This window comes from Adelges cooleyi, unplaced genomic scaffold (genome assembly GCF_023614345.1).
Source record: "Adelges cooleyi isolate 19-005CV unplaced genomic scaffold, UGA_ACOO_1.1 ACOO_flye_CR_arks_rails_tigmint_CR_PRNA_39, whole genome shotgun sequence".
NCBI classification, from domain to species: Eukaryota; Metazoa; Arthropoda; class Insecta; order Hemiptera; family Adelgidae; genus Adelges; species Adelges cooleyi.
In genome coordinates, this window is record NW_026096067.1 from 82,734 (window position 1) to 94,454 (window position 11,721).

The 11,721-nt window shown below is 27.7% G+C and overlaps 1 protein-coding gene and 2 long non-coding RNA genes across 3 annotated transcripts; all 3 read right to left on the reverse strand.

Moving 5' to 3' along the window:
• Positions 1-668: 668 nt before the first annotated feature.
• LOC126841517 (uncharacterized) lies at positions 669-5,947 on the reverse strand. Its single transcript, XM_050578059.1, has 8 exons — positions 5,902-5,947; positions 5,491-5,514; positions 5,329-5,358; positions 4,131-4,160; positions 3,794-3,841; positions 2,554-2,613; positions 1,982-2,071; positions 669-967 (listed from the first exon to the last, which is right to left on the reverse strand). The coding sequence occupies exons 1-8, from the start codon at positions 5,945-5,947 to the stop codon at positions 690-692; spliced, it is 606 nt and encodes a 201-aa protein (XP_050434016.1). The 3' UTR covers positions 669-689.
• A 141-nt stretch (positions 5,948-6,088) lies between these two features.
• Positions 6,089-7,052, reverse strand: LOC126841551 (uncharacterized). The gene is made up of 3 exons (XR_007686191.1): positions 6,678-7,052; positions 6,210-6,239; positions 6,089-6,124 (listed from the first exon to the last, which is right to left on the reverse strand). It is a non-coding gene; the product is annotated as an uncharacterized LOC126841551 (long non-coding RNA).
• A 483-nt stretch (positions 7,053-7,535) lies between these two features.
• Positions 7,536-10,822, reverse strand: LOC126841554 (uncharacterized). The gene is made up of 3 exons (XR_007686193.1): positions 10,752-10,822; positions 10,614-10,675; positions 7,536-7,578 (listed from the first exon to the last, which is right to left on the reverse strand). It is a non-coding gene; the product is annotated as an uncharacterized LOC126841554 (long non-coding RNA).
• Between the last annotated feature and the right edge of the window lie 899 nt (positions 10,823-11,721).

The window sequence follows — 11,721 nt, forward strand, 5'->3', positions numbered from 1 at the left end:
TGTATTAATTCGGCAATGTGTTGTACGTGCTAATGGTTTTCGATACACCTCAGAAATAAGGCATTAATTAAGAGAAATATAATATCTTTACTAAGTCATAGCAAACGAACTGATAAATGAAAATGAAAAATTCAAACGCTAATAAATTATTTTATTTTTTCCCTACTAATATAAGGAATCAAAAATAGGTGTTCCCATTTAAAAAAAAAAAAACACATTTATATATTTTTTACCAATAAGGGATGTACCTAAAAATATTTAAAATATTCAAAAATTTAGTACAATATGTACCTAAAAGTATTGGAAACAAATATTGTTTAAAATATTTATATCTTCCGAGTGTCTTATCCTTAATGAATTACCCTGTACAGTCTATCAAGAGCATACTATCCTCTCCCTCTTAGGTAACAAATCTAGGTCATGAATAGTCTACTTTCGGTAAAAACAAAACCATAGGTACGCAATAATAATAATAATAATAATAATAATTCACAACAAATATGTTTAAAGCTGTGAGTTTATTTTAGAATTTATTTATTTTATTTTGCATATGACAAACATCCGATGATTATGAAGATAATAATGTTAATATTAATGATAAATTAACAACAATACCACATAATAATAACAATAAATAAATATATTCAAAATAAAATAAATTAGTGCAATGTGAAAAATTTATTTATTTATTATATAAACTCAAGAGGAATACTTAAATTCTCTCGTAGTTGTGCAGTTAGTTTTTTCGTTCCACTATTAATGTCGTTTGCTTTTATTTGACAATATATACCGTCCAATGGTCTGTACATAACAATTTTTTTGCTTTTATTCCCTAATAGTTCTATTTCACATACATCACCGTTGTTTGTAGGGGACGTGTTTGAAATCATTTTTAGACTAACCCATATTCCAATCAAAACACATATCTTTTTAACAGGATATTTCTGGCCACCCGAAATAAACTCATCTAAAAAATGTAAAAAAACAGTTGTTAAAAATTGGCATATTTCACTTATTAGCCATCAAGTTTCCTTTTTGTGCAAGACACAATTGAAGGGGTCAGTGGATAAAGGTATTAACTGACATTTTTGAAATTGTTCAGGAACCCCACTTTTTTAACTTAATATTAAACGAAAGCTATGGAACTTTTGTATATTCAATAGATGAAATAACTTATAAGATGATTACTATCGGTCTAGAGATCTTCTAGACTATACTATAACACTATAACCATTTTATTCATGCAATAAAATGCATTTTCGAAAAAAATGTTAGTTAACACCTTTATCCATTGACCCCTCCAACTACTAAACGTAATTAATACAAGTTATACAATTATTTTTATATATGTATCATAGAAAAAATCTCAGCTTCCTGAAAAAATAATGTTTTTTATTTTTTATTTTTAGTAACAGAGTCATTCAAAATGAGTTTATAATTTATAAATTTGTTTTTTTTTTTAGTTGTCCGAAATTTAAGAATTTTTTTTAGAAAACTGAAAAATTTTACATTAAATGTGTAAATTTCATACAAGGTAAAAATTCATGGAAAAGTCGAAAAAACTGGAAAATGCGACCACCGTAATCAAAATAATTGAAATAATTATGAATACAAAGAGGGTAATTTTCCGTTTAAGATAATTTTGGGTGATCGATAACTCTTTGGAAATAGTTCCCTTTAAAGTTATAAACATAACGGAAGGGAGGGAAAATTAATTCAAAACTAATTATCCAAAACTAGTAACATTTTCATCATATTATTCTTGTTGTTAGAGCTATTGAAAAAAATTTAAATGTTATATAAAATATTATGTATGTTAGTAGACATTATAAAATACCAAAAACTAAAGTGTCTCGAAAAAAAAATCACACATTTTTAATTAGTTAAAAAGCATTGTTTGTGTTAATAGCCTAAAAAATACTGTGTTATCCATAACACTGTAAAACGAATAATTCACTGTACACTGAATATTTGTAATCACCTAGTTTTTGGGTAAGTACATTTATTATAGCGTTTCCAGTAATATCTCTTCTCGCCTTTCCAAGTTCTTTCAATCGTGAAGTTTGAGAACCTGTATAAATGTATATACGAATAACTCGTTTAAAAATATAATAATTATTAATATATTCGAATTAATTTTAAAATTTAATGTCCAAATAAGTACAAACAGACTGGGAAAGAACGAAACAATATATGGTAATTAGAATATAAGGAGCATTAATGGAGCCTTAAATGGGTGAACAAATAAAATAGAATAGAGCGTTTGTCCGATGATCAACCAAGGTAAAAAGCTATGATATTAAAAGTGCGGACAGCGACGTAGTCGTGAGAGGATGCAGTATTTTTAGTACAAAAGCGATATAGGCAAAAATGTATTCTGTTTTCGCTCAATTCTTATCTAGTCCTTTTTTTAAAATAGTGTTAAATTACTACTCCATTCTAGAACCCTAAAAATAAGTCTCCCCGACTTAACGTCAATTGTTGTGTGAATAAAAAAATATACAAAGCAAATTTTATTTTTCAAACAAGCCATAAGCTCTATTTACTACTAACGAGTAGCTGCGTAAGCTATGTAAGTTCTTCTGAATTTGTCATCAGGTTCAGGATAATAACCTGTAACAAAAAAAAACAAATTAATTATACAGTTAGTCGAACCTATTTGATATATATATCCATAACAGTGATAAAAATGAGAATAAAATGAACAATTATTAATAAATGCAAAATATAGTGTTAACATAAAACCCATGTCTTTTAAGACCCTTTTAGCTACCGCATAAGATGTTAAAAATAAAACGGTTTTCTTTAATATTAAAACTCGTTGGAATGGAATACCATGAAGAATGTAATCGTGCAGTAGCGGATTACGGTTCCTTGAAAATGTTGAAAATGTATGACATCTTTCAACATACAATGAGAGAACCTGGGGATGAACCAAATAAAGAAAAAAATAGGTTCAGTATGTAGGAGGCAACCGTCCACATAAAAGGTAACACTAGTAAATGTTAAAGTCTTATGAAAACAAAAGGAACTTCTTATTTTTGCCAAATTCCCTTTAATGAGATAAAGAAAATATAGAGGACAACCATGGCCCCCGTTGGGGATGCCTGAGAAAATAGTAAAAGAAACCGAACCGTGCGCTTTAGTTCCTTGTGATCTTTTGAAAATAAAAGATGTAATTTAAGCGAGTGGGTTACTAATGCTATGAGAAGCAAGTATAGAATTGTATCTGCCAAGTTACAAGTATTCTTAAACTTAAACGTCTTGACAATAATAATTGTTATGTTTATAAATTATAACTTTATTTTGTAGTGAAATGGTAAAAGTTGATGTACATCATTCAAAATATTACCTTAATATTATAATTGTCGATATATGTCATTAAGTCTCCCCGAATAAATAAAACTTTGTAAATGCTTAAGATGTTATTCAAGCGAGCGGGTTTCCCTATGACAATTGATGTAGAGTAAAACGGTTAATGAAACGTTACTAATAATATGAGTCAAGTATGGATTTTGTCTATCAAGTCATGAATATACGTAAACTTAAAACGTCTTGACAACAAATAATTGTTACCTATGTTTTTAATTATTGTATTTGAATGAAATGTTAAAAATGTATATACACCGTTAAAAATATATTATTTAATTTGTAATATTTGAATATAATAGTAGATCTATGTAATTAATTAAACCCAAATAAATTGTACTTTATCGTAATAACTGTATATACAAAAAATGTATAAAGAAAATGTTATCGTTCAACCAAGCCATAAAATCTATTTACAACTAACGAATAACATTGTAACTACTTGTACTTGAAACAGCAGGCAGAGGCATTCCTGTAACATTAATATAAAACAATCATACACTTATTTGAACCCAGTTGTTATATTTACATATAACAGTCACTCTAAAAATAAAATTACTTAGACCAACTAATCGAAGCTAAATTTATTTATAACATATTATTATCTCTAGCAACGTTCAAAGGAATACCTTCATCACTTTGCATTTTATAATAATCTATTATGATCAAAATTGTGTAAGTAAAAAAATACATAAATACAATTTTATCTTTTAAACATGCAATAAGTTTTAATCACTACTAACGAATAACATTGTATTTACTTTGCTTTTCATTATCATGCGGAGCACGACCTGTAACAAAAAAACAATTCATTTATATAGGTAATCAAACCCGGTTTGTATTTATTATTTTGGTATTTTTTTTATAACAGTTTCAATTAATCAATGCTGAATAAAGTATAAATATAGAGCCGCTATTGCCCCCCCCCCCACTCTAGAAACAAATTTAAATGTATGTGTAATACTATAAAATAAAAAATTAAAGTATCTATGACAAAAAAACCACAAGCTATCAATATAATTTTAAAAAAATTGATTGTGTTATCCATATAGAATCATGCTGTAATAAAAAGTAACATCTTTAAAATTGTAAATTTATATTTACCTATCATTTTACAACTTTTAGTAACAATATTTTTCGCCGTTTCGCCAAGTTTGAGGCATTTTGAAGTTTCTTTACCTTCATAAAATTATATATAAGCTTGTTAAAAATATCATATTTAAAATTATATTCGTATTTATGTTTTATTTTGATATTAAAAGTCCTTATACGCATTTATTACACAAATAACGCATAAAAAGTACAATATATGAAAAAAAATACACAGTATAATAAGAAGTATAATACAAAGATAGAAAATGTATGATATGTAACATTATACAAAACAGAAAATTACAATAAAAATAACTTGAGCTAAAAATAAGTATATACAAGAAAATTGGCACTGTGCAATTTGCTATGAATACGATGGTTGCGACCAAAGGAAAATGTGATAGTAATAACACTATTTTCTTATTCATTTTATGTTTTGTGTTATCTCTCATACTATTATATAACAAATGGGCGACTAAGAAAATTCTATATTTCACATACAGAAGATACTGTCTATTCAAAGTAAATTAAAATTATTTAAATGTCTAATAAGTTCGGGAATTTAACAAAAAAAAAAAAAACGATTGACTGACACCAAATGTCGTCTATATTTATATATATATACATATATGATATGATTCAACCGTCTCTTCAAAAACATATCAAACAACAAAAACTAGTAACCTATTTTATCTGTCAGGTCATAAGTATTTGTTAACATAAAAAGTGAACAATCTATTACGTAAAAATTTGTTTTTTGTGGTAAAATGTTAAAAATTGATAACAAAATAATGTATAAAGAGCATTTGATTGTTCAATAAAATCATAAGTTTTTTCTCCAAATCTAATGAATAACTTTGTAATTACTTTGGTTACTCTCATCAGCCACCGGAATACCTGTAAAAACAATTTTAAAAAATAATTTAGTTATTCAAACTCGGTTTGCTGTATTTATCCATAACAGTTTCAATTAATCAATTTCAAATATAGCGTTAATATTAATTAACTATTGAATAACTTCGTATTTACTTTTAGGTTCATCAACAGCGTTTCCTGAAACAAGAATTTAAACAATATTACAGCTACTTAAACCAAGTTGTTATATTTATCCATAACAGTTACTCAAAAAATAAAATAACTTTGACCAATTAATTAACGCAAAACTTTTTATTAACATAAAATTAATCTCTATCAAGTTGCAACGTTTGGAAAAATGCATTCTTCATAATTAATTGTATAATAATCTAGTTTTTTTATGTGTATTAATTCTGTCTTTCACAAAAGTTCTTGTGAACTATTATTCCTTGATGAACCTAAATGTTTTCCGTGTACATTAAAATTGTGTAAAATTTGTTTGAAATACCAATAAATGTACTAATCTAATATTTTTGTAGATTGTTTGCTTTCACGCTTAATAAATTGTTTACTAAAAATATTCACCTATAATATCGAATATTTTCGGTTGCAAAGTATATTTTTCTGTCATTATGGCTTCTAAATTTAACAAAAATATAAACATATATTATGTACATATTTTCGTGTATTAAAAACTAATATAGTAAATGTAATTCTTTGTGAAGCATTATAAATATTGAATTTGAAATACATAGAAGTAAGAATTGATTACTTTGTAGAAGGTTATAGTTGTGAGTTTCTGCAAGTTCTGAAATTATAGCGTTAACGTTGTATACATAATGGTTATCAAAAGACTGCGTGGTAATATTATAATATATTTATGGAATTATTACCCGGCACAGTGAACATTTGATTATAATTCTCTGAAATTAGCAATACAAAAATAAATCGTAGTGAATTTAATTTTCTATTATATCAAAAACTAAGTAGAAAAGTTAAAAAAAAAAAATATTTGTATTTGTTATTGGGAACAAAATACTTAGCTCTATTATATTAAATTCATTTGAAACCTAAAGATATGACAACGGCTGAATTTAATAATATGGGGAAGTAGAACAAAGTAAAATAAGATTATTATCACTGAACATTAGCGTTAACTATTCTAATATCCTGGACTTGCTTTTATGCTTTAATCAACTAAATAACTATGAAACCTTTTTCCAGGATGTCGATGCTTGGGATGTGTTGCAGTGTATAAAACACAATGGCGATGAAAGGGTTAAAGATACATTTTTGTATTTTTTTAAATACATTTTTTCTAAAACTAAGATTTTTTTTTGTTATCACATAATTATTATTACTCATATTATAGTGTTCTACATCTATCATGTTTGTAAGTACATTCTCCAATCCCTCTAGAACAAACAAATAAAGGTTTGACCAATAGAAAAGTTTTAATTAAAATCAAAATGAACATAAAAATCATTAATAAAAATACACCATACGTTACCGACTACCCCTGTTGGGGTAAATAGTCATTTTTTAGAATCAGGTTTGCTCATGGTATTTTATAGTAACTTTTAGTGAAGGCTTGTGGCCATGTGCGATAGTGCACAGACTCAATCGAGAATATTAAACTACCACTTTAAGAAGATGGCACTCCGCTCATGTTTTAAGAAGTTGAGTGTTGGAAATTATTTACAACATTTTAACATAACAAAGTCAAAGTTCATAAATTTCAGGTGTTAAAGGTAACTTTTTTTTTAAGTCATTTTTATGGAAACACTGTACCATGAGAGCGAACTCATATTTTTATACAGTAAGAATGCATGTGCGTCGTCCGCTTAAACATGTAAATAAATTTATATTTAATTTACAAATAATTTGACACTTAAGCAATTATTGCACAACAATTTTATAATAGTATATTAAAATGTTTCTTACTTCCGTTAGCGACTTTAGCTTTTTGGAGTTGCTCGTCTGTAGTAAATGTTTTTAAAAAATAGTTATGGATGAAATTCGCAAAATTTAAGAAATAACAAAGTTATTCAGTATAATTATAAAATATTACTTACTTGAAATTTCAACTAACTCTATATAGTTCACTGTAAAGAAAAGCTAATTATTATTTTTTTCTTAGAATTTTATCTACCTTGTGTAGGTAAGTATGAAAATAAAATACTTACATATACCTATATTTGCCATCGATATGACATTAACGCAGATTAATGATATCAAAATACAGGAAATTTTCATTTTTATCTGGAAAAATAAATCTTAGGATAATTCAAGTTAATTTCAATTACTTGAATGGAATTTTTTTTAAATGTATAGTGTAGTTGAATCGGGTGTATTTTGGGACGGTGTTAGTTAGAGGTTGATTCATACAAAATACAGATTCCACCTATAGTCAGTTAGATGTATTTATAAAAAACAGTACAAAGGGGTCGAGGCATAATGGGTCACAGTTTTACAGAAATTTTTAAATCTGAAAGTGATAGAATCACTTTCGAAATAACGTATCGATGCAAATTGGTAGTTAGTATTTTCAAGCCAGTACAGTCCAAACCAAGCACAGTATAAACAACAAAGTTAGAAAGTATTAAATTGAGGTGCTGTATTTACAAATAAGCATCAATGCGTTTATTTGGTAAGTGATTTTATTTAATTTTATCACTTTTCTTTATAATAATCATGTAGATCGGTGACCTTTCGCCTCCTCGTTGCATTGATTTCATTATGCCTATACTCTACTGTAATAGCCCTCTCGGATAAAATCACTTTCAAAAAAACGCTTTTATGCTTATTTGTAAATACTGCAACTCAATTTATCACTATCTAACTTTGCTGGTTTATACTGTGCTTGGTTTGGACTGTACAGGCTTGAAAATACTAACTACCGATTTGCATCGAAGCGTTTTTTTGAAAGTGATTTTATCAATTTCAGATTTAAATATTTCTGTAAAACTGTGACCTCTCCGTTCCTACTATGCCCCGACCCCAGTGTACTGGTTTTTTTTAAGATTTTAGGCGTTTTGTTAAAATATACGCGATTTGCAAAAACACAGTTTTCCGGCAATTAAAAAAAAAAACTGTAGTGCCGAATTTGTTTTCCATTTAATATGTTATGAATACATATGAGTTCTAACTACTGACAAATTTTCAACTAAAAGGTCCTAAAATTACGGCTAAAAAACTAAAAAAACAAAAAAAGTTGAACCCCTTCTAGGGGGTTGGGAAACGGATTTAATTTAATATTGATACAAGTGACGTGTGCGAGCATACCAAAAAAATATCCCTTATACATTTCAATTCGATCCGACTCGTATTCGACCCCCCCCCCCCCAACAAAGTACCAACTAGATGAAATTTGTGATTTATAGAGTTGCTACTCGAAGGAATTGGTTCAGTATTAAAAAAGTTACAGTGTATAAAGATAAAAAAAAAGCCCACATCAGAGTAAAACCTATACCTTCGACGCTCTGCAATGTTTTGGACGAGAAAGTCCTTAGATAATTAACTATATATATATATATATTATATTTTATGACTAATTAAAAGCACATGATGAAAAATAACTTGAACATGAGTTGTATTTTGAAGATACAGAATCAAAAATTTTAAATACAATTTTTCATCATGGATGTGCATTTATAATTTAAGTGCATTATGTTTGTCCATATTTCTGCAATACAGTATAACCATTGTATAGCGTAACGTTGTTATTTTATTTACAAAGCGGTTTTTTAGCATCAGTGATGAGCTAGTATTCCTATTATGTGTGTTTTTTTTTGATCTGAAAACACCATAACATGTTTTACTATGGCCCGATTTACTTTAGGTATATCGAATTGCCTATATGATGTCGACCAATACAATGCAATGTAAATATGTTTTTGTGAATTTAGTAATATACGCAACATTCGGTCGTTTTGACTAACATATTTCCATTGTTCCTAAGCGTAATTTAAACGTTTTACTAACCAGTTATTGAATTTACAAAAACAAAAGCCATCGTTGAAGCGGTGGAACATATCAGAAACGGAGAATATTATTAGGTATGAATCACTATATTTTCAACACATTTTTCTTATAAACATGGTATTTGTTTTTATAGGTTACTCCGATAATAACAATACTACAAATATGTATACATACAGGGTGTTTTTTTTATCATATGCCACTCAATGTCTCATAGGTTTATATAAGAAATTACATTTTTTTTTTATGTCATTTTTATACATTGTACCTTATCTCAATTTTTCACAATTTTTTTGTTTCGACCTCATCCTTACTAAGTTTTCTTTAAAGCGGCTTTTTAAACTTAAATGGTAACGCATATATTCCATAAGCTTTTTAAATTTAGAAAACGTTCAAAAATTTTGATTGGTTGATAACCAGTTTTGGACAAGTATTTTTAAAGTGATGAAAGTTTAGAAAACAGGGTGGAAAAACAGGAGGGTTGGGGGAAATTCGGGGAGTTAAAAAAATTCTACACTCCACATTTCCTCATGCACTGATAAAAAAAAATCTGTATAGAATAAACATTAGCTGACTTGTATGTATATATAGTTAAGCCAACTTCGCATCAACATGTTTTTATGTGATTACGAACAATAAATCACAAGCACCCATGTGAACTAAGTGATACAGTGTGTACAATATGTGTCTTACATAAGATGGATCACCCGGTACAATGTTTATTTAAAGTATGTACGGTATAAATAAAAAACTTTTATCATAAACAATACAAGAAAAAACTACGAACAATGTTTTTTTTTAATTTTAAATTACGACTACGTTCTACTTCTACCTACATTTTGGTTGTCCATATTTCGGCAATACAGTAAAATAAAAACATATTTTGCAGCGTTGTTAGTTTATTTACAAAGCTGTTTTTTTAGCATCGATGCCGAGCTAGTAGAATTCCTATGATGTGTGTTTTTTTGTATCTGCTAACACAATACTATGTTTTACTATGGCCCGATTTACGTTAGATATCCGAAATTATATGTGATTTGGTGACTATGGTGAGTCAAAAGTAAAAAAAGTCAACTTCTTCACCACAAAAACGGAAAACAACTATAAAAAAAAGTTGTCAGTTTTTCAACTTTCTATAACTAAAACTGTTGAATCGAGTCAAAATTGTAAAGAATGTCTTCAGCCATGCCCCTATACTCAAATAACCTCAAATCTAAATTTTAATGTTTCTACGCTCCTCCGCATGATTTAATTTTTTATAATTGGTATTTGATATGAAAATTTATTTAAAATAAAATTTTGATTATACTACTTACTTATGACCTTGGTGTATAGTGAAATAGGACTAGTGGATTAAATGTTATCGAAGGTCTATGTGCTGAAAAAATATGAAAATCAGAGAAATATATCGTAAGTGTACTATTAGTTTTTGAAGTTTTGATAATATTACTTACTTAAACAAATTCAATGTTAGTTAAACCGACTGCTTCAAAGGTTTTTTTACAGTTGTCGAATAGAATCTGTTATGTCGACCGAAACAATGCAATGTAAATATGTTTTTCAGAATAATGGTTTTTGCGAATACTATTAACATAAGCAACATATTTATTTTCCGTTTTGACTAACATATTTACATTGTTCGGAAGCCGAGTTTAAATTTTTAGTCACCAGTTATTGAAATTACAAAAACAAAAGCAATCGTTGAGGCGGTGGGGCATACGGACATGGGGAGTAATAGGTATGTTTCATTTAGTTTCATTACATTTTTTTATAAACATGTTATTTGATATTGTAGGTTTCTGCGATAATGACAATACTACAAATATGTATACATACAGGGATTATGCGATAAACAAAATATAGAAGAGGCCAATTTTTTATAGAGATAACTCGTTTTAGTCGAATACCACGAATTAAGAAATCATGAAGGAAAGATTTACAGCTTCTGAAAGAAGGATCATAATAACCAAGGAGATGAGCCCAGTCAAGAAATAAAATAACTTTAGTTTGTAGGATTTAATGGTCCGCAGACAAAGCAGTACTAATGAAAATATAAATGTCGTCTACATTTGTATATATACATATATGATATGATTCAACCGGCTCTTCAATAATATATCAAACAATAAGAACTAGTATCGTATTTTGTCTGTCGAGTCAAAAGTATTTGTTAACATAAAACGTTAACAATCTATTTCGTTTAAAATGGTATTTTGTGGTAAAATGTTAAAAAATGATAAACGCCGTTCTAAAATTTACCCTAAATATAATAGTTGCTATAATTATTATGTTAGTAAGTCTCCCCCCTAAACTTTACTAAATTGTTTGTAATTAACTTTATAATTACTTTTGGTTGTATCAGCAGGCATAGGCGTTCCTGGAACATAAATATAAAGTTATTTGTACCCAGTTTTTATATTATCC